At 47.5% G+C, this 27,242-nt stretch overlaps 1 protein-coding gene across 21 annotated transcripts; it reads right to left on the bottom strand.

The window, feature by feature from the left end:
* Nucleotides 1-1,801: 1,801 nt before the first annotated feature.
* LOC119863916 (zinc finger protein 132) lies at nucleotides 1,802-26,385 on the bottom strand. 21 transcript variants are annotated; one of them, XM_038527471.1, is made up of 8 exons: nucleotides 26,194-26,385; nucleotides 25,497-25,532; nucleotides 23,947-24,106; nucleotides 17,426-17,552; nucleotides 16,822-16,912; nucleotides 10,456-16,143; nucleotides 5,617-5,743; nucleotides 1,802-4,255 (listed from the first exon to the last, which is right to left on the bottom strand). In XM_038527471.1, exons 7-8 carry the CDS (start codon nucleotides 5,648-5,650, stop codon nucleotides 2,325-2,327), a joined length of 1,965 nt encoding a protein of 654 aa, XP_038383399.1. In that variant the 5' UTR covers nucleotides 5,651-5,743; nucleotides 10,456-16,143; nucleotides 16,822-16,912; nucleotides 17,426-17,552; nucleotides 23,947-24,106; nucleotides 25,497-25,532; nucleotides 26,194-26,385; the 3' UTR covers nucleotides 1,802-2,324. The 21 variants fall into 21 exon arrangements, 20 of the variants coding, with proteins under 20 accessions (XP_038383399.1, XP_038383398.1, XP_038383405.1 ...); XM_038527470.1 differs by having other exon boundaries at nucleotides 17,463-17,552; XM_038527477.1 differs by lacking the exon at nucleotides 26,194-26,385 and adding an exon at nucleotides 25,869-26,148 and having other exon boundaries at nucleotides 17,463-17,552.
* Nucleotides 26,386-27,242: the final 857 nt, after the last annotated feature.

Genomic DNA, 27,242 nt, shown 5'->3' with positions numbered 1-27,242 from the left:
ACATATAGCCCACCTACAGGTTTTGGTAAACTGTTTCTGTAATGTTTTTTGAAATGCCTTCTAACATAAAGTCAAAAGCCACGTAAAAATCTGAATATCTGGGACACCTAGGTGGCTCAGCGGGTTAAACATCTGCCTTCAGCTCAGGTCATGATCCCAGGGTCCTGGGATCGAGCCCTGCATCAGACTCCCTGCTCAGCAGAGAGCCTGCTTCTCCCTCTCCCTCTGCTGCTCCTCCTGCTTGTTCTGTCATATAAATAAATAAAATATTTTTAAAGAAATCTGAATATCTGGCTCTTCCCAGAAAGCCAAGATATCTGGGAAACCCATATTAACTCCACCATTTTGTCTACTCACCCCTTAATAAAAAGGACAGACTTCCTTGGTGGCTACCAGAAGTGGAACAATGAAGGCCAGTGCTATTCTCTAGAAACTCTGGCTACTTACATAATCCATTCTCCAGACCATGAGCTCTACCCTCTTGATGATGGGGCTCCTGTATGGTGATAACCACAAGGTGAACAGCTCAGGAAGAATACAGGAATTCATAAAACACTTGTTTGGATTTCCATTATGGGTGATACACAGGTCTGCAGGTCCTGAGAAGCTCTGCACTCTTATCTCACTTGGATAGTCATCTGGAAGTTATTTTTTAAAACAGTTAAATTATTTATTTATTTATGATAGTCACACACAGAGAGAAAGAGAGAGGCAGAGACACAGGCAGAGGGAGAACAGGCTCCGTGCCCCGGGAGCCCGACGTGGAACTTGATCCCGGGTCTCCAGGATCGCGCCCTGGGCCAAAGGCAGGCACCAAACCGCTGTGCCACCCAGCGTTCCCTGTAAGTTATTTTTTTTAATGAAGATTTTATTTTTAAGTAATCTCTACATCCAAAGTGGGGCTCAAATTCACAACCTCGAGATCAAAAGTTCCATGCTCTACCAACTAAGCCATACAGGCACCTCAATCTAGAAGTTTTTGTTGTAACTTTAGAACAGCCAAGTTCTATTTTTCCAGTCTGCTCAAAACCCCATGTTTCTATACTAAGAATGGCTCCCAAATGGCTCCTGTAGATCTCAGATTAAATTATATTTGCTTCACCCTACACAACAGAACTACAGCTGATGGAGAACTGTGGTACTCCTTTGTCCCCAATGGCAGTGCTGTAACTTACTAGTCTCCCCAACTCCCTATTGCCTCATACCCCTTGTTTCTCTATATAGTATCCACTGGGCCTCTACTGGCCACCCAGGTCATATCTCCCTATTAGGAACAAGAAGACTGCTTCCCCTCAAATGGGGGAACCCAGACTTCTCTCTACAAACTAGAGACCTGCCTCCTAATCCAACAGGCCATGCTAATGTTGCAGACTAGCATCTCCTTCTTCAGGGTGAGCTCTGGGCCTTCAGGTAACTCTGAAATATAGGCCACTATGTTCATTCTATGAGCCCTTCAGTTTTTCCCAGTTCTTCAGGTGCAATGCAAAGTAGACTATAATAGAACATAGAGCAATTCCCTATGTTCCTTCTATATCTTGAGGCAGATGTTGTTGGGTACTCTGTCTCAGCCATTCCTCACTCTACTTGCTTCTTTTTTCAACCTACCCTACCACAACTGTCAAGGTTAAAGTTGACTTGATTGGGGTACCTGGATAGCTCAGTTAAGCATCTGACTCTTGATTTCAGATAAGGTAATGATTTCAGGGTTGTGAGATTGAGCCCTGCATCAGGCTCTGTGTTGGGCATGGAGCCTGGTTAGGATTCTCTCTCCCTCCCTCTCTCTCAAAAAAAAAAAAAAAAGTGACTTGGTCAATAAAGTTCTTTATTATTATGCAGAATACAGAAGACCAAGATAAGTGATTCAAGGGGAGGGTGATGTGTGGGCTCAGTGGACACATCATTGGGGTTACATGCAGACATGACAACATCCATGAGGAATGAGGAATGTGCATCTTCCTGAGAAGCCCAAACTGGACATCCCTCAAGGCCCCTCAACCAGCATGGGATTAGTTTACGTCCTGTCTTAGAGGCAATGGGAATGAAGCCATTCCAGTGGATCCAGGACAATCATGAATCCCTCCAGGAAAAAGGAAGGAGAGATGTTTTTCCATGTATATGTAGATAATTGCTGCAAATATTTGGATCCAGGCAGGCTGGAAAGGGGAGATAGTTCAGCTGTGGGCTGCTCAGAAAGGGTAGAGTACATTCTGAGGGCTTCTCCACATTAGTGGTACAAGTAGGTAACTTCTCTGTGGGTATTCTGCTGCATGAAGTTTGACTTGGCTGAAGATCTTCTCAGAAGGACCATATCCATAAGGCTCCATTCAGGTATGAATCCTTTTATGCTGAGCTAGATTGCAGAGGCGGCTGAAGACTTTCCCACAATGGTTACACTCATAAGTCCTTTCCCTGGTGTGAACTATTTGGTGTCGAACAAGTGTAGATCGTTCACTAAAGGCTTTCCCACACTGGCTACACTCATAGGGCCTTTCTTGTGTGTGAACTCTCTGGTGACGAACCAGGTGGGAGTTATTACTGAAGCCTCTCCCACATTCACTGCATTCATAAGGCCTTTCTCCAGTGTGAACTCTCCAGTGATAAATGAGGCTGGACTTTCGGCTAAAGAATTTCCCACATTCACTGCACTCATAAGGCCTTTCTCCAGTGTGAACTTTCTGATGTTTAGTGAGAATGGAGTTCTGGCTAAAGAACTTCCCGCATTCACTGCACTCATAAGGCCTTTCTCTTGTGTGAACTCTCCAGTGCTCAATGAGACTGGAACTGTGAGCAAAGGCTTTCCCACATTCACTGCACTCATAAGGTCTTTCCCCGGTATGAATTCTCCAGTGCTGAGTCAAACTGGAGCTGCGGCTGAAGGCCTTTCTACATTCACTACATTCATAAGGCCTTTTCCCAGTATGTACTTTCTGGTGCTGAACGAGGGTGGAGCTATTGCTGAAGGCTTTCCCACATTCGGTGCATTCAAAAGGCCGTTCTCCAGTGTGAACTTTCTGATGTCGAAGGAGGTGGGAGCTTTGGCTGAAATTTCTTCCACATTCACTGCACTCAAAAGGCCGTTCTCCAGTGTGAACTTTCTGGTGCTGAGCGAGGTTGGAGTTATTGTTAAAAGCTCTTCCACACTCACTGCACTCATAAGGCCTTTCTCCAGTGTGAACTCTCCAGTGCTGAATGAGAGCAGAGCTGCGGCTGAAGGCTTTACCACACTGATTGCATCCATAAGGTCTTACTTGAGTGTGAACTTTCTGGTGCCGAAGGAAATTGGAGCTTTGGCTGAAGGCTCTTCCACATTTGCTGCATTCAAAAGGCCTTTCTCCAGTGTGAACTTTCTCATGACGAGTGAGGTGTGACCTGTTATTAAAGGCTTTCCCACATTCACTGCACTCATAAAGCCTTTTTCCTGTGTGAATTCTCTGGTGATGAACAAGTGTGAGTTTGTGGTTGAAGGTTTTCCCACAATCACTGCACTCATGTATTAGTCTAGTGTGAAATTTCTGGTGCTTCCTCAGTTTAGAAGTGTGACTGAAGGTCTTCCCACACTCTTTACACACATGACATGTCTTTCCATCATGACATTTTTGGTGATTTACAAGGGTTGATTTCTCTTCTAAGGAATTTCTAACTGTTGAGCATCTAAATGCTGTCCCTTCAGAGTGAGTTCTCAGGGGGCTGAGCAGAGTGGAGGTCTTCTGAAAGGCTTTTCCATAATTGTTGCACTTGAAGAGCTTCTGTGTGGTATGGACTTCTGTGAGCTGCTCAAGATTAGAGCTATGTAAGGCCTCCCTACACTCTATGCTCCTTTGTGGTCTCCTGCTGTTGCCAAAGGCTGGGTGCTGGAAGAGGTCATGGCTGTCCAAGGCATCCTTACCACCTTCCCCACAAGTGAAGGGCTTCTCTGACAGGTAGACTACAAGGTTTTCTACAAATGAATCCTTGTCCTTGTCCCATCTGAAGGGCTTTTCTCTACTGTGTCCTTTGTCCTTCTGGTGATAGTGAAGGTTTGCACTGAACTCAAATTCTCTTCTACATGTTCCACATGTGTAGGGGGTCTCCTTAGGATATGTTCTTTGATGTTCATCCAGGTGTAAAATGTTTTTCAAGAACGGGCTACACATATCACAGGTGTCAGCCTTCTGAGTGGAAGGATTTACACTAGGGATCCTGACCTGTGACATCCTTTCTACAGAAGCATTCTGCTTTGAACGGGCCCCCTCATCTTCCATTCCATACCAACAACCTGAAAGCAGAGAAATTTCTGGATAACTGAGTGTTCCACTTGGTGGAAAGGGTGGCTTCAACAGAAATGAGTGGCTGACATATACAGGAATGGGTCTGAGGGATGGTGACAGGCCAAGAGGGCCAGAATAAGAGTGAAGGGCCTACTGTTCATGACAGGGCCTAGCCAAGCTACAGAATAAAGGAGGCCTTACTATAGGCAAGGATAAAGAGAAGGACAAAGAACTTGAATAGATATTTCCCAAATACACACACACACAGACACACACACACAAAGGGCCAATAAGCACATGAAAAGTTGCTCAACATTAGTCATTAAAGAAATGCAACCAAAACTACAGTGAGATACCACTTCACACCTACTAGGATATCTATGGGAAAACAATGACAAGTGTTGATAAGGAAGTAGAAAAATCGGAATACTCATACACTGCTGTGAAAATATAAAATGGTGTGACCAATTTGGAAAATAGTTTGGCAGTTCCACTCCTATTTATCTATCCAAGAGAAATGAAAATGTACCCATGCAAAAACTTTTACTTGAATGTTCATAGCAACATTTTTCATAACACTCAAAAAATGGTAACAAGACAATGCCCAATCAACTGATGAATGAATAAACAAACTGTGGTATATCTACACAATGAAATATTATGTGGCCATGAAAAGGAATGAAGTACTAATATGTGCTACATGGATGAACCGCAAAAATATTATGCTAAGTGAAAGCCATTCACAGAAAAACATATACTGTGTGATTCCATTCACATGAAATGTCTGAATAAGCAAATGTATATAGTCATGAAGTATATTAGCAGTTGCCTAGGCTGAGGGAGAAGAGGTGAGGGAGGATGGGGAGTGACTGGTAATGGGTACAATTTCTCTTTAGGTGATAAAAATGTTCTCAAATTAGATGATGGTGATATTTATACAACTGTGCAAATACACTAAAAACCTGTAAATTACACGCTTTAAAGTGTGTAAAGTTCCAACTTTATGGTATATCTCAATAAAATTATTTCTAAAAAAAAGTCTCAGGGGGGAAGGGACAGAATTTAGGCATGGCTCCACACTGGGTCACCCAGCCAGGAACTGGTCAAGCTGAGTGGAATCCATCAGGCAGATGATAGGTGCCCAATCCCCAACCTGGCCAACAGCTACTGGGACAATTCATGAGGCTGTTGAGAGAGGCAGGGAGAGTGCACACAGCCCAGTCCCAGCACCCACAGCACCTGTAACAGGAAACCTGGGAAGAACTAGTGCCTGGGTTCCAGCTTTGGAATGAACAGAAAACTTTCTATGGGAAGAAGGCAAAACAACAGAAGCTGGTCACCATGCTGAGGCAGGGCAGAAAGGCCTTACCAAGGGAGGTCATGAGCTCAAAGTTCTCCAGCATCACACTGTAGTACAGATGCCTCTGGCCAGCATCAAGAAGCTTCCACTCCTCCTTAGAAAAGTATACAGCCACATCTTCAAAGGTCACTGGGCTCTGCAATGACAAGACAGCTAAGCCAAGGGGTCAATAGATAGGCTGAAAAACAAACAAAATCATTAAATGGACACATCCAGGCCCTTGGCCTATGACTCAGAGTTATGCCACATCTACCACTGGCATCTCCTCTTCTTGTGACCCCCTCAGTCCATCATTCCCTGACTCACCTGCAGGTCCTCCTCCTCCTCAGGCCCCCACCTCAGAGGAGATAAGAGGCCCTGACACCACTGGTGTCCCTCTCTCCTTGTAGTTCCACTGGTCACTGTATCCAGGCAAATCCAATCCAGGGGAACAAAAAGCAGGTGGGCACACAAATGCTGTCTGAGCTCTGAGCTGGCCAAGAATCCCTTCTCTATAGTAAACAAGCTCTCCTGTGTTGTGTCTCTTGTCTTTCCATATCACACTTTCCAAGTATAAAAAAAATCAGACTCTCTTTTCTCCCTTAAGCCTCTACTACTAGGGACCTGAGCACACTGGTTCACATTCCCTTATTTTGTATATGTCACTCTTTGGACCATACCATCTTCATATCTAACCACCCCTCTATTCCTTTTTTTTTTTTTTTTTAAGATTTTTGTGTACTCATGAGAGACCCAGAGAGAGAGGCAGAGGCACAGGCAGAGGGAGAAGCAGGCTCCATGCAGGGAGCCTGACGTGGGACTCGATCCTGGGCCTCCAGGATCATGCCCCCTATGGCTGAAGGCGGCGCTAAACTGCTGAGCCCCCCAGGCTGCCCAACACCCGCCCCCCCCAGTCCTTTCCTTGTCTACACCACAGGCATCTCCCTAGTCCCTATATCCAACTACGCACGTGGCATACCCAACAAAGGCAACCAGGATCCAGCACTCAGCCTGGCTTGCCCCACATCTCCAAAAACTACCACTGCCACAAACAGCCATCACTTCTAATTAATGCTTCCCCTCTCAGCTCTGTTGCTTTAGCCTTCAGTTCTCCAGAGCCATGAGTAAATCTTAAACACTGCTGCTCTCTTCCACCTCTACCCTTGTACATGCTGTCCCCTCACCAGTCATAGCTGTTCTCCCTCTTCCTATTAGACAAATCCCAGACCTACTGCCCCCCACCCCTGGCTTGGGAACTCCAGTCCAAACCACACTACTACCCAGGCCCCAAGGAGGATGGCCACAAATACCTACTGAGCTGTAGAGAGGTAAACCAGTCTCACCTCAGGCCCCACTGTCATCTTATCTTTGTTACTTTCATGCTTCATTTTTTCATCCCAGGTCTAGTCTCTGGTCAGAGGCTTGGTCACCATTCTGGTCAACCCACAGCCATAAATAATGTCCACACACAAGTCTCCATTCCTTGGATGTCTCTAGCATGCACTTGGTATAAAGCATACTCAGTATCACAATTTGGCAGTCTGTAGGACACCTCAAATACAATATGGCCAAAATCCAACTCTTTACCCTCCCTCTGATATGTACTCACTCTAATTTCCACATCTGAAAAACCTATCTGGGTCAATCCTCGTATCTCACTGCCTCACATCAGGAAATCTAGTCCACTCTACTTAAAAAGTTCAGGAGCCAATAATTTCTCCTACTTCCATCTTTGGTCCTAAAGCACACGCCAGAACTACTGAAGTCACTCAAGGGAAGGCTCAGTGGTCTTCCTGCCTCCAATCTCACCTCCATCATCCCCTGACTAAATCTGTTTTCCACTCAGGATCCAGAGGGAGCTTATTAAACCTGAGTCATATCATCTCCCTTCTCTGCTCTAAACTATCCACACTCCTACCATGTTCACAATTGAGACTCAGTTCCTTAGCTTGCCATTCCAGGCTAATATCTGACCCCCTGCTCTCTATATCCACCAGATGAAATACAGACCTGCAGTTCCCTGAACACTTGCAACTGATACACCTCCAAGAAATTTGCACATGACCGGGACACCCTTCCAGACCTTATCCCATAGGATTCCAGAAATGTGAATGTTGGGGGGAGATCATCAAGATGTGACTGCCAGTTGACCCATGCATGAGCTTGGCCTGGGCAGAGGGAGGTTTATCACCTCCTGTCCTTGTCATCACTTCCCATCTTCTATTCCCCCAGAGACACAGCTTTGAGATTGTGATACGGTGCTGAAACCATCTGGATGGTATTTGTAACTGAACCAAGTTAAAATCTCTGTATAAACTTAAGATTCAGTGGGCTAATGTGGAGGTCTATTTCTGGGGCTGTCCCAGGCAGCCTTCCTATGTACCTGCCCTTGCTTATTAAAATTTCACCTACTCATCTGGAGTGACCTGCTTCCTTCACTCTCTTCCTGCCCTCTGCCTATGGGGTCGGTGTCAGATTACATCAGAGAAGCTCCTCCTAAGGAGGCTGCCAACTAACAGTGAACCCCCCTCTATATAAGCTCCGGCCTGGATTCCGGAGGCTAGGAAAAGTGACTCAACTCCAGACTCAAGTGTAGGCGAAGAGTCCTGGACACACTATTCCCCGTACAGGGGCTCGAGGATCAGGACAGGGATCCCAGCGGGTGAGAAACCGGGGCACCTTCCACTCACCTGCCCTGGGTCCATCAGCGACGCTGCTGGCCTGGTCAGGCTGTGGGTTGGCCGGGACCGTGAGAGGCGGCGACAGGGACAATAAACAATGTGGGCTCATGCAAACCCCCACACCCTCACTGCCTGGGGTGACAGCAGGCTGACGGTCGCACTTAGGGCCTTAGTCTTCCCCAATATCAAATGCGCCCGAGGACCTGAGGGCTGCCTCCCGGGACCGCGGGTAGAAAGCGGAGGGCGGGGGCTCGTAAACTCCGTTTTACATCCGGGAAACCAAGGCTCAGAAAGGAGGAGCCATTACCCAAAGGGTGAAAGTGCGTGCAGTGGTGCGGTGACAGTTCCAACACTCCCCTACCCCCATCTCTGGTCCCAGTGGACGGACGCCTGCCAAGCAGCCCACCAACCGCCAAGTTAAGAGCGCAATGGCGACAACGGAAACGCCCAGGCTCAGAGCAAGCCTCGGCTGGAGGCCGGCAGCCCACTACGACACTAGGTCCCTGAGCCAGTAGCTGTGCTGCTGTATCGTTGCCTAGGTGATGAGGACTCGCGCCCGCCGGGTCGCGGCTCACGCAACGCGAACTACATTACCCAGAAAACACCTCACCGGGTCCCATCAGTGCTTCCCAGTAAAGCACCTAGGAGAGGACGTTTCCGAGCGCACCAATGATGGGCTAGGGGAGGGGCGTTTCCGGAACCGCCGCGGTCTTCTGGCCACCACATCAGGTGTCCCGCAGTTTCAGTAACGGCTTGCGGTTTTGTCCGGAAGCGGTCTTGCACCGAGGGACCTTTGAGCCAGGCTATGGACGGTGTGGTGTCCAGGAGGCTCTCCGAGCCTGCGGGCGTGACCCACCCGGCTGGACTCTGAGTCCCAGTGTTCTAAGTCCCTGACTGAGCTCCAGGCCTAGACGTTCAGGACATGGGGGATTCGCGCAGATGCCAAGTGTTCATTCCATAATGTAGTATGTTAAGATGTAGAGGGTAGCGGCAGAGGGATCTGCTTATGCAAAGACTCAGAGGTGAGACTGATCTGAGGACATTCAGGAAAGTTCTGTCTTCCACTGCAAGGAACCAGGAGCATGAGTAGAGGGTGCTGGGACTCATAGAAATTTTTGAATAGAAGAGGGATGTCCGGGGCGCCTGGGTGGCTCAGTCAGTTAAGCGTCTGCCTTCGGCTCGGGTCATGATCCCAGGTGCCTGGATCCAGCCCCACATTGGGCTCCCAGCTCAGCGGGGAGCCTGTTTCTCCCTCTGCTTCTGCCTCTCCCCCCTGCTCATGCTTGCTTGCTCTCTTCCTCTCTCTGTCTGAAATGAATAAATAAAATCTTTAAAAACAGAAAAAAGAAGAGGGATGTCCATGATCTGATTTAGGATTTTGAAAGTATCCCAATGTATACCAAGTAAACATACTGAGTGAGCACACTGGTGGGAGAGGGGTTGTGGCCAGGCTGAAAACAGGGAGATTCATGAGAATGCTGCTGCAGTATTCATAGGGACAGCTATGAAAACTGTACAGAGCAGGAGTAGGAGAGGTGAGAGAAGTGATCCGATTTCGGTTAGATTTTCAAGATGGAGTTGATAGGATTTCCTGATAGGAGTGAATGTAAATAGTGGATAAAGGACCATCCCAAGTGTTTAGGAGAAGAGAGGTACTGCTGTTCATTGAGATGGAGGTTGGCAGGAGGAGGTTATGGGGAAGATAAGCAGTTAGAATTTGTAGATGTAGAGTCTGATTTGTCTGGAGACTCTGGGTGGGGGTGACACGTGTGCCTGTGAACATACAGGGAGTTCTGGTTTGGCCTCTGAAGTCCAGGCCACAGTCCAAGGAAGGACCTGAGAATGGCATTTTGGAAGGAGAGCCTTAAGTTGTGGTTACAGATGAATGGCCCTGAGGTGAATGTGGGGTATCCAGACTAAGGACCAGTGGTTAGGTGGAGGAAATGGGTGTGGAAGAAGAGAAGCACTGTCCAAAGACCGGTGGATCTGGGAAGAGTGCACATCCAGGAGGAGGATCCATTCTCAGAGAGTGAGCAGGGATGTCAGGGAACAAGGTTTGGGAGCTATAAGGGGAAGTAGCTGCAGGACAGAGACTGGAGTTCCAGGTCCCATGCCCAGTGCTTAGATGCATCTGTTTCGTGGCCTGGTGTTGCAGAGCCCATTGATCCTTAAGGAGAAGATCACATACCTATTTTGGAAAAAGTGGAGCTATTACCATGGCATAGTCCTGTCTTCACCAGGTTAGGCAAATGTGTTCCCCATGGGATGTGTTGCTGGTCCTGGTGCTGGCCCATGTCTTGATGGCTCTTCTCCCAGAATGCTGCATAAGCAACCCCAACTGCTTTTGCCTTGAGACCTTTTCATCATTGTCAAGGGGCAAAAATATCACAATCCAAATAACAGATCACATCCAGCTTGGTGATTATCTGGCCAAGAGACCCCATCAGGGCCTGTTGCTTTTCTGTCCCCTCTGTCATACCTCCATACTCCAGGAGGTTTCCTGCCAGCTGTCCCTTGTCAGCTCCTGTGATGGCACCTGAGTACTGACATGGTCAATGATTGTGGGGACAATGATTGTCAAAGATCTCCTGCTGAGATCTTTCCCGGTTATTCATTTTGTGAGGTTCAGTTTTCCAGATGCATGGGTGATCCTCACTCACCTTGCTCTGTCATGGGTAAATTACCCTGACATGGAGTTGACCTCTCACAAACCACTTGATCCACCATAAGAATGACTGTCTACACTACCCTAAATGTGGTCACCCAAGTTGAACCTGGCAAGGAGACCTGTACAGAGCATCTTGAATCAGTCAATGACCAGAGAGGCCCATGAAGGACCAGTCCTGGTCAATGCAAAACTGGTATGGGAGGGCCTATAGAAGTGGGCTGATCTCTCATGTGGTATCTGACCTATGCCCTCTGTTACTCTGGTGCCCAATAGCCATGTCTCTTTTCTATCGTTCTGACCACTTTCTGACACTCTGTTCTACTTTCCCTTGACTCTTGACCCTGGCTGATTCCTCCATGTCTTTTGCCTCACAGCCTTTCTCCTTCTGTCATCTTACGGTCAGGTTCTCCACAAGTGACCTCCCCTTAATGTGTCCTGTGCTGGGATCCCTGGGTGGCACAGAGGTTTAGCGCATGCCTTTGGCCCAGGGTGCAATCCTGGAGACCCAGGATCAAATCCCACATCGGGCTCCCAGTGCATGGAGCCTGCTTCTCTCTCTGCCTATGTCTCTGCCTCTCTCTCTCTCTCTGTATGTGACTATCATAAAAAAAAAATTAGAAATATTCACACTGGAGAAAGCTCCTGTGTGTACAGCCAGCATGAGAGAGCCGTTGGCCACAGCTCCTGTGCTGCCAACACCAATAACTTCACTAGAAAAAAGCCATTTGAGAGCAGTGAATGCAGTAAAGTCTTCAGCTGCCCTTTTCTTTTTTAGCATTTGATTATAAATAATTAACCTATTTAAAAAACTTCATTCAATATAAAAACAATAATACCTGAGAAAGAACCTACTCGAGTAGCCTTCAGCCATAAGTTGGACCTTGTATAGATGAACCTCCACCTGTGGAGACACTCCATGACTGCCTTGTGTGTACGGAAGCCTATAGGGGCCATATTGTACCTTGTGACCACTTATCACATTGTTGGGTGCTGTGGAAAATGCTGTTCTGTGTTTGATGGTCAACTCCGATGGCTCAGCATAAGCAGCCCCTGTTCTCTGCTTGCCCTGCCCTGGAAGGATGGTGGTGGCCCTGTACCCATTGAAGTGGTATCATAGTGCTCACCCATGACTGAGTTTGTCATGGACATGACTCCTACTCTGAGCAAGGGGCCTGATAGTATCTGGAGGGCTTCTGGGTAAATTTCCCATTATGGACTTTGTGAAATCTGCCTTTGACATCCATGATGCCTTCATTGAGCTTCTTCTGTTTAGCAGGAGTGCATTGAGTACATAACAGAAGTGTTCTTAGTTTGGTCATCAGGGTCCCTATCAGTTGACAGTGCACAGCAGCAAGGCATGGAGCATGTCTGTCTAGATGTGACCCAATTTGCATTTATATCCCATGTTTCCTGGCAAAGAATGAAGCTTGTGTGTTCTGAAGCTTCTGACCTGGAGTTCTCCCTAGAAAAGGCAGTGGTTGGCCTGGAAGAAGCAAGATGATGGTATGTGTTTCAGGGACTGTCTCTCCCACCTCAGCAGTGTTGGAAGTGCTCTGAAGGCCATATCCTAGTAATATATCACCTACTTGGTTTGTACAAGGATGAAATGAGTACTATAGATAGAGAATACTGAGTGTGAAGAAATAGGACATGAGAGAGCCTGGCCTGACAGCATTTTAATGTTTGGGCCCTTGCAAGATCTAGGTGTCAGAGGGTCTTAAGGATCTGTTATCTCCCACAGCTATACTCCTAACCAATGTTTTATGCATTCCTGTCATCTCTTAGTGGGGTAGATACTTTTGGTTATCTCCATATGGTCAGGAACTCCAGGACTTTGAGAAAGAATAGCCCATATTCCTGTTTGTTAAGTGGCTTTATTGAAATGTAATTTCTGTATTATAAAATACACCTATTAAAAGTGCATAATTAATGACTTTTAATAAATTTATAGTTGTACAGCCATTATTATCTCATCCCATACCCATTGCCTCAGAATGTTCCTTTGAACACTTTTATAGCCAAAACCCACTCCTATCCCTAGCACCTGACAACTGCCAATCTATATTACACTTTTGCCTTTTCTGGATATTTCATATAAATAGAATCATATATGGGACGCCTGGGTGGCTCGGCAGCTTGGCATCTGCCTTTGGCTCAGGGCATGATCCTGGGATCCAGGATCAAGTCCCTCATCGGGCTCCCTGTGGGGAGCCTGTTTCTCCCTCTGCCTCTGTGTGTGTGTGTGTGTCAATAAATAAATCTCTTTAGAAATAGATGGAATCATATAATATATAGCTCTTTGTCTTATTTCTATCACTTAGCATAGTGGTTTATTCATGTTATTTTTATATATTTTATTCCATTTTATTGCTGAATAATATTCCCTTGTATGGCTATACCACAGTTTATTTATCATTCATTAATTGGTAGATTTTGAATTGTTTCCAGTTCCTGGCTATTATAAATAATGCTACTAGGCACATATGCTTACAAATCTTTGTGTAGATATATGTTTTCATTTCACTTGGGTAGATTCTTTAGGGGCCAAGGGTAGGCTGCTCCAAGATGGGCCACTTTGACATAGAGATTATTTTGAGTTAAAGTAATCGAGGGGCATCTGGGTGGCTCAGTCAGTTAGGCGTCTGACTCTTAGCTCAGCTGTCTTGATCTTGGGTCATGGGGCAGTTGGGCTCTGCACTGGGAGTGGAGCCTCCTTAAAAAAAAAAAAAAAAAAGTAATAAAAACCCAACAGATTAAGGAGCAGCTCTCTACCTTCCCCACAACTGCCTAATTTTCATTGGAAAGGAGAGACTAATAGGATGGGAACTATTAACAGAGACTCTACTTAAGGAATTTATCTACATAATAGAGAAAGCTTATATTTCCAAACCTCTCCTTTCAACTTCTTGCTACTGAGCTTTCACCCCTTTGTATCCTCAGTCCTCTACCCTTAGCTTCATGTTGCTTCACCGTCTTTGGAATTTCGTATCTGTTGATTCCCTGTATGTATGCCTAATAAATTTTATTTTCTCCTGTTAATCTGTATCATGTCAATTTGATTCTAAATGCAGGTATAAGGACCATAGGACAGAGGAATGTCTTTCTGCCTAACAATTCCTACTACTACTTGTGTAAGTCCTCAGGCTCTGGTCAGATCCTCTTGGAGAGAAAGAGGTCAGGGCCATGCCATAACAATTGGGTACAGGGCAGAGATGGAAAATGGGGCCACCCCAAAGTGCTGCCATCATTCATGTCTCCCTCCAGAGAATGAGAACACAAGATCTCCCTCCAGCCTTCTCTAAGTATGCTGAGATGACAGGCTATCGGCCAGGAAGGGGGGGGGGCTGCCACCTGGTAGAAGTGAGATGGCATCTGACAGTGATATAATCTGGCAAAGCACCTGGGGAGATTACAAAATGTGACGTAGCTCCTGAAAGCTTCCTATGTTTCTGGCCATCTCCTGGTAGGGATATTGGGATATTTTCCAATTTTTGGCTTATGGCTTCTTCACAAAGGTTCCTTTCACAAAAGTTTTCTCAGGAGTGAACCCGTTAAAGATGAATAAGGAGAATGCCCCGGTTAGTTGTTTTCCACATTTGCCATACTCCTAAGGCCTTTCTTTGGTGTGACTTTTCTGGTGCTAAGTGAGACTAGAGCTCTGGCTGATGGCATTCCTATGTTCACTGCACTCAGATGGCTCTTTCCCAGTATGACCTTTCTGGTGTTTAGAGAGGTTTGAACTATAATAGAAAGGTTTTCCACACTTGTTACACTCATAAGGCTTTTCTCCAGTGTGAACTCTCTGGTGCTGAGGATGGAGCTTTCACTGAAAGCTTTCCCACACTGGCTGCACTCATAAGGCCCTTTTCCAGTGTGAGCTTTCTGGTGTTTAACAAGGTTAGAGTTATAACTGAAGGCTTTTCCACATTCACTGCACTCATAAGGCCTTCCTCAAGTGTGAACCTTCTGGTGCTGAATGAGGGCATAGCTTTGCCTGAAGGCTTTCCCACATTCCAAGCACTCCAGTATGAATTCACTGGTGTGGAACAAGGTTGGAGGGGCAACTGAAGGCTTTCCCACACTGGTTGCATTTATAAGCCCTTTCTCCTGTTTGACTCCTTTGATGCAGAGTAAGTTTGGAGGTTTGCTGGAAGGTATTTCCACATTCACTGCATTCAAAAGGCCTTTCTGTGTTGTGAACTTTCTGATGCTGAACAAGAGGAGAGCTATTAATGAAGGCTTTCTCCCATTCATTGCATTCATAAGGCCTTTCCCCAATATGTATTTTCTGGGGCTCAACAAAATTGGCAATACAGCTAAAGACTCTCTGGCATGTCTGCATTCATAAGGCCTTTCTTTGTTGTGAACTTTCTGATGCTGAACAACTTGGAAGCTGCGAGTGAAGGCCTTCCCACACTGGCCACACTCATTAAGGCCGTTCTCTAGTGTGAACTCTGGTGCTGAACGAGTGAATGTTTCCGGGTGAAGGTTTTCCCACATTCACTGCAACTGTGATACATTTGTCTGGTATGAACTTTCTGATGTGTCCTCAGTTTAAAAAGGTGCCTGAAGGCCTTCCCACATTCCTTAGACACATGGGATGTTTCTCCAGCGTGATTTTTTTGCTGATCAACAACAGTCAAGTTCTATTTAGAGAAGTTTCCCCCTGTGGGGCATCTGAAAGGTCTCTCTTTGGAGTGAGTTATCAGGTGGTCCAGGAGCATGAAGGCCTTCAGAAAGGCTTTCCCTCAATTGCTGCACTTGAAGGGCTTCTGTGTGGCATGGACTTCCTGCTGCTGCTGGCAGCTAGAGCTGTGTTGGAAGGCCTCCTTGTTCTTGGTGCTCCTGTGTGGCTTCCCCATGCTGTGGGTAGCCTGATGCTGCAGGAGGTCATGGCTGTCCAGGACATCATTAACATGTTCCCTGCATGTGAAGAGTTTTTCTCCACTGTGCTCTTCCATTTGGTGCTGGCGAGAGTTTGTACTGAGCCAGAACCCTCTCCCACACACCTCATACTTTTATAGTTTCTGCCTATGGTATATTCCTTGATGCTCAGCTAGTGTAATATGTCTTTCAAGACCAGACCACACATGTCACAGGTGTTGGCCTTCTGGGTAGAAGGACACGCCTTCGGGGTCCTGAACTGGGGCACTCCTTCTACAGAAACACTCTGTTCAAGAGGGGCTTCCCCTACTCCACACCAACAACCTGAAAGCAGAGAAATGTTGGTAAAGTTTATATAGGCTTTGTTTGGAGGAGGTAGCCCCTTTATAGATGTGGATCTGACAAATTTAGGAATGGGTCTGTAGGATCAAGTCAGGGTGAGGTACAGCTTGTGGTGCAGTACTAGGCCTAGGAAGGTGAAGATTCAGCATGTGAGAACACAGGTGTAGGGTTCAGGCTGGGAGGAGAGTCAGGGACTACAACTCCTCAGCTTTCAGCAAGAACCAACACAGGCAGGCACCATATCTCTGATATGAAAAGGGGACAGAGAGGAGTGTGCATGAGCCCAGGAAAATCCAGCTGTAACTGGGATCTGATGCTTAAAGCCTGTATGCGTGAGATACGTGCACATCTCATAATACATTGGCTATGGGTTAATATGGGACACTCCTGTAAAAGGAGGTGTGGAGTGGGCTTAGGAAGACACAGAGATCAGAGCAGTAGAGTCATCCACCACCCAGTATCCAGGGACAAAGCAGAAATGGCAGGAATGTGGTGTCTAGAATGAGGAAGGAAAGTGGAGTAAGGTATGGCTACTGGCCCCAGCAACAAACACGAGTGGAAAACAGGGAAGGTGCCCAGTACAGCTTGAACCCAGACCCAATGTCACCTCTTCTCTGGCTCCCACTCATCAGAGCCAGACCCCCTCTCAGTCTCTCTTACAGTGTATGGAGACATGTCCACTCTGTCAGGCTCCCAGGGTCTTTGTCCTGTTCCAGATGAGCAACCACACAGGACTTAGAGGTTGTAAGTCCTGGGAAAAAGATAGGGTGGGTGAGTGGCTGGCCCAGGTAACAGCAATCCAAGCTGCAACAGACCACAGGGAGCTCATGTAGTCTTTGCAACTGGGAAGAAAATTCAATGTTGCAAAATAAGTATCTCACAGCAAGAGCCCAGTGGTTGCCACAAGTAATAACCATGTTGGTGTCTAAAGTCTGTGACATAGCTAGGCTCCTGGAAATGCCTGATATAAAGAGGGGGTACGAACCTGGGCACAGCGGTGCCACTGATCTGAACAAACTCAGGCAGCCAACCTGAGACCCTGCAGTCCTGACCCCTTCCCCATAAAGAGAAGCAGATATTGGGGCTCCTCAGGGAAAGGAGCAGGCTGTGCCTGTGCCCCAGCTCTGCACACACAGCAGATAGTCCAGAGGACGAAGCAACACCCATGCTCAGCTGTAGGAAGACAGAGCTATTCCTGGGAAAAGAAGAAGGACAGAGACTAGAACTGAGGCTGGGGGTGAGGGTAGGGGTGGAAAGGCCTTACCCAGTGAGGCTACAAGTGCCAAATTCTCAAGCATCACCTTGCAATACAGGTGCCTCTGAGCCTCATCAAGGAGCTCCCACTCTTCCCAGGAGAAGTACACAGCCACATCTTCAAAGGTTCCCGAGCCCTGCCATGATGAGGACAGCTAAGTCAGCCAAACCAAAGACAGCAGAATAACTAACAAAAAAATACACAGATGAACCGATCGAGACCTAGATCCCACATGCTGTCTGGTGGGTAGTCTCTGACCCCCAAATCACCCCTGCCAACACACTCCTAGCTTCTCCTGAAGCTCCAATACCATGGGTGCCATTGTTTCCTTGTGTCACTGATCACTATGTCCTCCTTCACACAGCAGGGAGATGGGCAGGTAGTTGCCACAAGCTCTGACCTGGTTGTGGGGCCTCACTGCCTCTACCAGGCAATTCCCTTGGCTTCCCAGTTCCTGACTCCCAGAACAACCAAACTGGGGCTCATCTCACATAGGCCCCCCAGTACCAGGACTCCAGTCCATCAATTCACACCACCTCTGCATGTGCACGTCCATCTTTGTACCACACATTTCCAGACCCCACCAACATCCATGGCACATCTTCCTCCCACTCACCCTACATATCACTCTGCAAATGGTGTCCAGAATGTGGCTCACTTGGTGAGGTCAATCAGGATCTCATCCTGACCCAGACTTCCAAATGTCCCAACCTCCAGAGGTGGCATCCAGCCTTCCTTGAGTTTCTCTAATTGATCCTATTCCTACCTTTATCCCTTAGCCATCCAGACTGGGCCACAAAGACCTCTGGGACCTCCAGGTCTCTCTGCCTTTATTGATTCTGTCCCCTCACCATCCACAGTATTCCTCTCTCCTCGTAAGAATGCACATTCAAAGCCCGGCCCCACCACCTCCCACCCCAGGCATGGGATACCCCCAGGTGATTACCATTGAGCTAATCTGCTATCCTGACTAAAACCCTCAGGTCCCACAGAGGATGGCCAAGAAATGCTGGTGAGTCCATAGAAAAGTAAATAAACATCAGCCCTATTCCCACTGTCATGTTGCTTGCATCTCCAATATGCTTCAGCCTATCCCAAGGATCTTGGTCACGTTCTGGATCCTCTCATACACACACCTTCTCTCATGGCTGCTCCTCCCTTCATCTGACTTTGTGACACCCACCAACCCTGCCTAGGTACCCAGGCCAGTCACCCAGTCCTCAGCTGCTCCTGTGGGACATCTTTCACCATAAGCTAAAGATACCCCCTCCCAAATCTGAGCCAGAGCTCCACCTCAGTTCACAGGCTGACTGCTAACTGGATGTCCCCAAGTTGAATTCCTCAGTATAATCAGACATTCAATGTCCAGATGACCTGGAAGTCTTTAGGACATCTCAGCCTCGACAGGGTCAAAAATCTGCCTTCCGATCTTCCCTGAAACCTGCTACACTCAGCAACCTCCCCATCTCAATCGACGTATTTCAATTCTACCTTCTCCTAGTTGAGGCCAAAATCCATGGGGATTATCCCAGCCTCCTCCACTTTTCTGCACATCATAAAATCTGGCTGGCCTAAAAGAAAGATCCAAAACCCAACCACTTCTACCAACTCCAGTCACCAGGCCGACACCATCACCCACCTGATCTAGTAAAGAGCATCCTTATGGGCTTCCCTTTCTGCTCCCTAAACCTCACCCACCCCCAACCCCACCTCTGTTTTCCACTCTGCAGCCAAAGGGAGCCAGTGAACACCTGTGTCAGATCACATTTCTCCTCTCCTCTACCGCACACCTTCCATGGTTCCCACTAGTCTCAGATTACAGGCCAAGCTCCCCAGACTGCCATTCCAGGCCTGACTCCTGCCCACCAGACATAAAGAAGACCTATAGTTCCCTGGATACTCCCAGCTCAGCTTCATCTCTATAAGCATTTGCACATCCTGGTTCCTATGTCTGAAAGAGCTTCCCACATCTTGTCCCACTGGATTCCAGAATGGTGAAACTTTCCACATAACCCCCAGCCAGGACTCTGGACCCCGGGCTTGGGGTGATCCTAGGGTCCCAGAAGCAAAGAAAGAGAAATGAAGGTGGAGGAAGAGTCCAGGGACTCCCCACTCCCCTCTATCATGGGCCCGGGGTCCGGTGAGTGAGGGCGGCGGGCGCCCTCCACTCACCCGCGCCGGGTCCACCAGCGCCATCGCCGCCGCCATCGGACCCGGGCAGGCCCTGAGTGCTCAGCCGATCCCCACACCTCCACTGGGCCAGGTGCTTGCCCGCCACCCATCGCAATCGGGGCCTCAGTCAGAGGGGACGGAGGGTGAGTGCGGAAGAAGAGGATAACCCTGTTACAGGAGATCACGACTGGTACGAAACGCAGAAGCTGAACCCATCCTCTTCACTGTCCTCTCTGTCCGGGTCCCAAAGAGGCGCCTGGAGAGCAGCTCCGACAGAAAGCTCACGTCCCCAAGAGCGCTGTGTTACTACCAGCCAAAAGCAAACGAACTTCTACGACGGAGACGCCGGAAGTCCCGTGAGCCTCAGGAAATAGCTCTTCTTCTGTGCTGTGATTGGCTTATAGTTCACTGCCATCTCCCGTGGCCTTCTGGTCAATGTAGTTCTTGCCGAGGTCCGGCGCGAGGCGCCGGCGAGTTCTCCTAGGCAACGCCCAAGTGGCAACGCAAGGAGCACTGGGAAATGGAATAGTGCTTAAGTATGCCAACTGTATGTTTCAGCTTCCTCTTAAAGGGGCCACTCCAGATTTCTTCCTCCAGAGATGCAGGGAACCGCATTCTGGAGTGGAAGGACCAACCCTGAAGGGACCCCGGGGGAACAGGTTCATTTTTGCATTTTCCTAGGATGTAATATGAAGATAATACCTCCTTCATGGGGAGTTTTAATAACAATAAATGTTTCTTTAATTCAATGGTCCCTAAACTGTGGTTCGTGAATCAGCAGCATCAGCATCAGCATCACTGAGGAACTTGCTAGAAATGCAAGTTCTTGGGATGAGCCTAAACATTCTCTGCCTTGATAATCCCTCTTGGGGATTCTTTTTTTTTTTTTTTTTTTTTTTTAATTTTGTTTGGGATCCCTGGGTGGCACAGAGGTTTAGCGCCTGCCTTTGGCCCAGGGCGCGATTCTGGAGACCCGGGATCAAATCCCACGTCGGGCTCCCGGTACATGGAGCCTGCTTCTCCCTCTGCCTATGTCTCTGCCTCTCTCTCTCTCTCTCTCTCTCTCTGTGTGTGTGTGTGTGACTATCATAAATAAATATAAATTTAAAAAAAGGATTTTGTTTATTTGAGAGGAGGAGAGAGTGTGTGCAGGGGCAGGAGAAGAGGGAGAAGCAGGCTCCTAGCTGAGCAGGGAGCCCCACATGGGTCTCAATCCCAGGACCCCAGGATCATGACCTGAGCTAAATGTGCAGACACTTAACCCACTGAGCCACCCAGGTACCCGCCTCTTGGGGATTCTGATGCTTACCCAGAAGCATCTGTAACTCAAAATCCAGTGATGTAATTTTATAAACACTACGACTTTCCTCGTAAGAAGTGACATGAAAAGTGTTTAGCACAGGGCCAGATATACAGTGCTGTGAAACTTAGTAAAGGGGAACCTCAGTAAAATGGAGTGGAAGCAGGAGCTCTCACTTGGTACCACTGGAAGTCAAGAATTACCAACAGAAAGCAACCTTCTTGGGGCTCCTTCCCTCTTGGGGCACTTTGTACTATTGCCCAATAAACTTTGCTTTGCTACCTACAAAAAAAAATTATGAACAAAAGAATCTTCAACAGGAAAGAATCCTCAATTACAGGCCTCCAACAGGAAAAATGTACATCGCATCTCCTACAAGAAATGAATGGATCCTGCAACTCAGCCAATGAGAAATTGTCATCACCCTGAACTCTTCTCCAGTAGACTTTTTTCAAAACAGCCTCTCTAACTTCCTCCTGAATGAAGAAAATCTTTTTTGTTTTTTAATATTTTCTAAAAGTCTTTATTGGCAGCTCCGGTGACTCAGCGGTTTAGCGCCGCCTTCGGCCCAGGTCGTGATCCTGGAGACACGGAATCGAGTCCCGCATCGGCTCCCGGCATGGAGCCTGCTCCTCCCTCTGCCTGTGTCTCTGCCTCTCTCAAGAGAGAGACACACACAGATAGAGAGAGGGAGCCCAGTGCGGGAATCAATCCTAGATCCCAGGATCACGCCTGAGCCAAAGGCAGATGCTCAACTGCTAAGCCACCCAGGCGTCCCTGATTAAAGAAAATCTTAAAAAAAAAAAAAAAAAAAAAAGAATTGCAATTCTCTGCTATGCCCAAGTAAATCCATTTTTGCTGGTAAGGTAACCGTTTCATTTTTAAGGTTAACACTACTAAATAATAATAATAATAAACACTACTAAATAAATGAGAGTTATTGTTATTGTTCTTATCATTATCATTATCATCATGGTCCCAAGGCTCTCACAGCACTGCCAGGGGAGGGGAAATTGGAAACACCTCCCTAGAAAATTATCATTGACATATATTAAAAATATAAAATGCACTCATCTTTGATTTAGCAAGTAGACATATAGGCAATGTTCAAAATTTTTTTAAAGTATATTCTTGTACTGTGGTAGGCAGAATATAATGACCCCAAAGATGTCTGGAAAGATATCCAGGTCTTAATCTCCAAAACATGTAAATATGTTATATTACATGGCAAGGCGGAACCATTTAAGGTAGATGGAATTAAGTTGATAATCACCTGACTTTGAGATGTGGAGATTATTCTAGATTATCTGAGGTGGTGGGTGGGCAGACAATGTAATAGCAAAGGTCCTTAAAAGTGGAACAGGGATGAGACCACCTGGGTTACTAAGCTGATTGAGCATCCAACTCTTGGTTTCAGCTCAGGTCATGATCCTGTGGTCATGCAATCAAGCTCCATGCTCAGCATGGAGTCTGCTCGAGATTCTCTCTCCCTCTCCCTCCCTCTCTGTTCTTCCACCCCTCTCCCCACTTGCACTCATACACTCTGTCACTTTCTCTAGAATAAATAAATAAAATCTTTTTGAAAAGTGGAACAGGAAGGCAGTACTGATTGAGAGTCAACAGTGCTGCAATATGAGAAAGACTCAAGTTGCCATTGCTGCTTTTGAAGATGGAAAGCCATGAACTAAAGCATATTGAAGCCTCTAGAGCCTGAAATAGGCCAGGGAACAGATTCTACCCCAGAACCTCCAAAAGGAATGTAGCAGTGACTACACCTTGATTTTATAGCAGTTGACACAAATGTCAGACTTCTGACATGCAGAACTATGAATTTTAAAAATAGTTTATATTGTGTTTCTTTCTTTTAGGTACTCATGTGATTATACTGGACTCATCTAGATAATCCTAGATAACCTTTCCATTTCATGATCCTTAACTTAATCACATCTGTAAAGTCACCATAGGAAGTAACATATTAACCGGTTCTAGAGATTAGGGTGTGGACATCTTCAGGGGACCATGATTCTGCCTACCACCCAAAACTCACACAGCTATTAAATAGATGCCAAAATTATGAAAGCCACAAAGATATCTGACACTCCAGGTTCTCTAGAAAACACACACACACACACACACACACACACACACGCCAGATTTGGCAACCATGTTTAAATTTCCTGCTTCTCTTCTCCACTTTTGGGTTGGGGCAACCATGCTTCATTGGTCTAAGACTGATCAGCCATGAAGGCCACATCTGCTAAGGTCACCAGGAACCCAGCCTCCCCAATAGAAAACTCCCTGGTTTCTGTTGGAGAGATGATTACTATCAGGAAAATAACTGAGAAGAGCACATGATGCAGGACAACTTTGCTCAGTGACCTTGGCCTTAGACATGAGCTGAGCCTCTATAGGTATTGCAGGCAGTGGTCTTGCCTTCTAGGCTCTGGTCTCTCCATTCTCTATGTGGTACAGTCAAACTCTGCTCAGATGGCACTCCCTCCTCCATTCTGTGCCTTACGATGATCTTGGTGTGGGTTGGGTACTTCTTCACATCTGTGTGTCGGGCACACCCAGAAATGATTCTATGGGCTCCAGAGAAGAGCAAAGAGACTGATATTTGGGTGAGAAGGGAACCCAGCCAGGCCACAGCACAGGGGTGTCTTCCCAGAGATTAATCCACAAGATAGGTGCATGCAAAGAAGAGGCAGCTTCTCCCACTAGCTTATCTGCAAATGGGATTCTCTCAGGCCTCAGTCTAGTGATAGGCGTGCCAAAGTGGATAGAAAGCTGATAACACCAAGGCTCCAAATCCCCAGAGGAAACAAGTGCCCACCCACTTCTAAAATCCTGCATTTCAGGATCTGTGAGCTACACAGGGAATGTACTAGTTTCCTATTGCTGTTGTAACAAATTACCATAAACCAAGTGGTTTAAAACCACACAACTTTACTCTTGCAATTCTAAAGGCTAGAAGTGTGAAATTAACCTAGCTGGGCTAAAACCAAAGTGTTATACAGCTGGTTTCTTCTGAGGCTTTAGGAGAGAATCTGTTCATTACCTTTTCCAGCTTGTTGAGGAAGCATGCATTCCTTGGCTCTTCCTTCCTCATATCACTCCAACCTCTTACTCCTGCACTGCATCTACTTCCTCTTTTGACTTTCTGTTTCCACAAAAATGTATTTTTTCACTGACATTTAATTTTCAGATAGCAGAGGAACCTAAAACAGTTTTATGGGGGGGGATTAATTTCAGATTATAATTACGACTTTTTGTTAAGTTCTTTATGGGGCAGCCTTGGTGGCACAGCGGTTTAGCGCCGCCTGCAGCCCAGATCGAGTCCCACATAGGGCTCCCTGCATGGAGCCTGCTTCTCCCTCTGCCTGTCTCTCAGCCAGATCCAGAAGGGCCTTGGTCCCAATGGACTCAACAGGGACCCACTGGAGTGAAACACATTTACCAACAAGACCATGGTCAGCAAGCAAAGCCTGATGCCCACCTCAAGTCCAAAAACACCCTTACGGGGAACCCAAGAATGTCCTTAGAATCACATTATGGAACAGGCCCCTCTGGCCTCTCAAGGTCCCCTATTCTTCCTGAGAAAAGCCACAGCAATGTTATCAAAGGTCACCAAACCCTGCAATAACAAGCAGGTGGGCAGTTGACTATGGTACAAGTTCTGGGTGTGTGATCCAGGCCTCTAGTTCCCATCTTTTTTTTTTTTTTTTTAAGATTTTATTTATTTATTCATGAGAGACACACACAGAGAGAGAGAGGTAGAGACATAGGCAGAGGGAGAAGCAGGCTCCACGCAGGAAGCCCGGCGTGGGACTCAATCCCAGGTCTCCAGGATCAGGCCCTGGGCTGAAGGTGGCACTAAACCGCTGAGCCACCCGGGCTGCCCTAGTTCCCATCTTAACAGCCACCTCCCTGATACTCCCCCCAGCACCTCTCCCCAGTACACTCAAGGAGCTCCCCCAGGATTCCTCATCTGAGACACTGATTCCGTGCTGGGCCCCCTATGCTGGCCCTGATAGGTTTTAGACAGTCTTTTTTGTCACATCCTGAGGCCCTGTCATCTGTTCCAATGTTCTTTCCTCAAGCTTCCTAGAGATCCCTCAGCACATAACAGCCAGAGGGACTGTGGGCAAATGGCAATTGGTATCTACAAATCTATGTGAAACCAAGCCTCCTTGAAACTGCATCTGTGATCATCACCCTTAATCTCCATCCTGGGCCTAACTTCATCTAGCTCTCCAGTATCAACCTCAGAGTCCCCTCTCTTCCTCCAGTGGTTGTCTGTAACCGAGGCCCTTAAATCCTACCTCCTAAATCTGGTACCCAGGCCTTACCCTGGTCCAAGCCCCTACCTAGCCCATTACTCCTTGGACACTTCCAGCCAGACCTTTCTCAAGAACACCAGACCTGTGAGTCTTGCTTACATCACCTTTCCACTCAATTGTCTTCAGGCAACTCAGACACAACCCCAACTTTTCCTCTAGGACCTGTTTTCTCTTTCCCCTTTCCCATTTCTGTGGAAGGCAGTCCATTCTTTCAACTACTCAGGGTACAAAACCTGGAGTCCTTCTGGATCTCTCATCTATTTCTCACCTTTCTTTGATCCATCAGCAAATCCAGCTGGTCGGCCTGCAGGAGAGATCCAGAAGCTGATTACTTCTCCCACATCTTTTGCCACATCAGCAGAAGTCCAGGCTGCCACCATCTCCATGTTTGCAGTTGTTTCCTTCCTTTGTCCCCACCTACTTCCACCTTCATCTGCCCCCCCATCACATCTCCACATGGAAACTAAAAGTATATTGCTCAAATTAGATCATGTCCCTCCTCTATTCACAGATCTCAGGTCACACCGTCCTCAGGTTAAAGGCCTAGCGTGAAACCTTATCCCCTGGAGCTTTCTGGTCCCACCAGAAGTAAAGGACTTCAAGTTTCCCCAATGCCCTCATCTCTGGATGGCCTCCAAACCTTTGCACATTCAGGTCCCTCTGCCTGGAACAACTTCCATGCTTCATTCCAAGGCTACTAAAAATGGGGTGCACACTCCCCACTCTCCCAATCTGGAGAGAAAAAGATGACCCCAAGTCAGACGCCCTCAGTTTCGCTTTAGGACACTGGGGCTTGGAATCCCGTCAGGCGGAAGCTTGGGAGACCTCCCTTACCCATGCTATGCCAAGTCCACCAGTGCTGCCTCAGAAGGGCACCCGGCGCAATGGACCCAGTCTGACCTACGTGCCAGGTCCTTTCTGACAACGCTGCTGACGAGCCTCAGACATGCCTTGGTTCAACCTACCCTCCAGGCCTCCAATTCCCGACATCCCTCGTCGTGCCTCTAGGTCTTTGTCCTGATGACACGTTACCGCTGGACCCTTAGAAGTAGTATTTACAGTGGGAACTACACTACCCAGAAGATGCTGCGCTGTGCCGGGCATATCGATTCGTACCACGCCGGGCCAGGGCCGAACTTCCGGCGTTGCCCTGAGGTTTTCCTTTGACTGGCTGTGCTCCTATTCAGAGGCCCGGATCCTTCGGTTGGGGACGTGTTCTGGAAACTATAGGGGGTCAGCATCCAGGGCTTGAGGTGCTCGAAGTGTAGAAGATGAGGAGAGCTCCTTTTTGCGCCCTTTGCGCCTGCGAGCTATGGTCCCCACCTCCTCCAGCGTCGATTTTCTCGGAAATGGAACCGACGCCCAGGAGGATGTCCGCCGGGACCTCCGCAAGAGCCGGTCCAACCCCGCGATCTTCCTAGAAAAGGCGCCTTGGGCCTCACCTACTGAGTGGGAGACGGAGGCTCGGAGGGGCTGGCTCCCCGCAGTCCAGACTCCACCAGCCGTGGTGGAACTGAGGGCGGAAGTCTTTTTCCAGCGGTCCATTCCCAACGGGTGCCCTCGCCGCGTCTCTCTTCTCGGTCTCCGGGTTACCATGGGAACAGTAGCGCTATCGGAAGTCTTTGGCAAGTGAAGGGTCCTGTTTACAGAAGCCGGGCAGTACCCCTAACCTCAAGGTCCTGCAGCGCCGACGTTGGTGGATGAGTGTGCCGTGGGATTCCTGCCGTTTCCATTTTCTTGTCTGAGATGATAGGAGTCACTCTCGTTTTGTGCTTTTGTGTCCCAGGTTACTGGTCATTATGCTGCCATAAAAGAGAGGGAGGGGCTTGAAAGGGTTTTTCAGTCGGGCTCCCTCCACGGAGACTGCTTCTCCCTCTATCTGTCTCTGCCTCTCTCTTTGTCTCATGAATAAATTAAAAAAAAAATTTAAGGGTTTTTCATGGTTAGAGACAGAGACATGCAGAGACTTGGTGAGCTTAAACCAGGAGCCATCAGGGAACCTCAAATACTTACC

Source organism: Canis lupus, chromosome 1 (assembly GCF_011100685.1).
Source record: "Canis lupus familiaris isolate Mischka breed German Shepherd chromosome 1, alternate assembly UU_Cfam_GSD_1.0, whole genome shotgun sequence".
In the NCBI taxonomy this organism is placed as follows: Eukaryota; Metazoa; Chordata; class Mammalia; order Carnivora; family Canidae; genus Canis; species Canis lupus.
Note: the sequence above shows the minus strand (reverse complement) of the source record. Positions and strands in the feature narration are given on the sequence as shown.

What these genes read in the sequence shown, in the direction of transcription:
- LOC119863916 (XM_038527466.1), bottom strand. An exon ending in TGAGCTCATGACCTCCCTTG is followed by an intron (nt 4,256 to 5,616) that starts GTAAGGCCTTTC and finishes CTCTGCTTTCAG; the next exon opens with GTTGTTGGTATGGAATGGAA.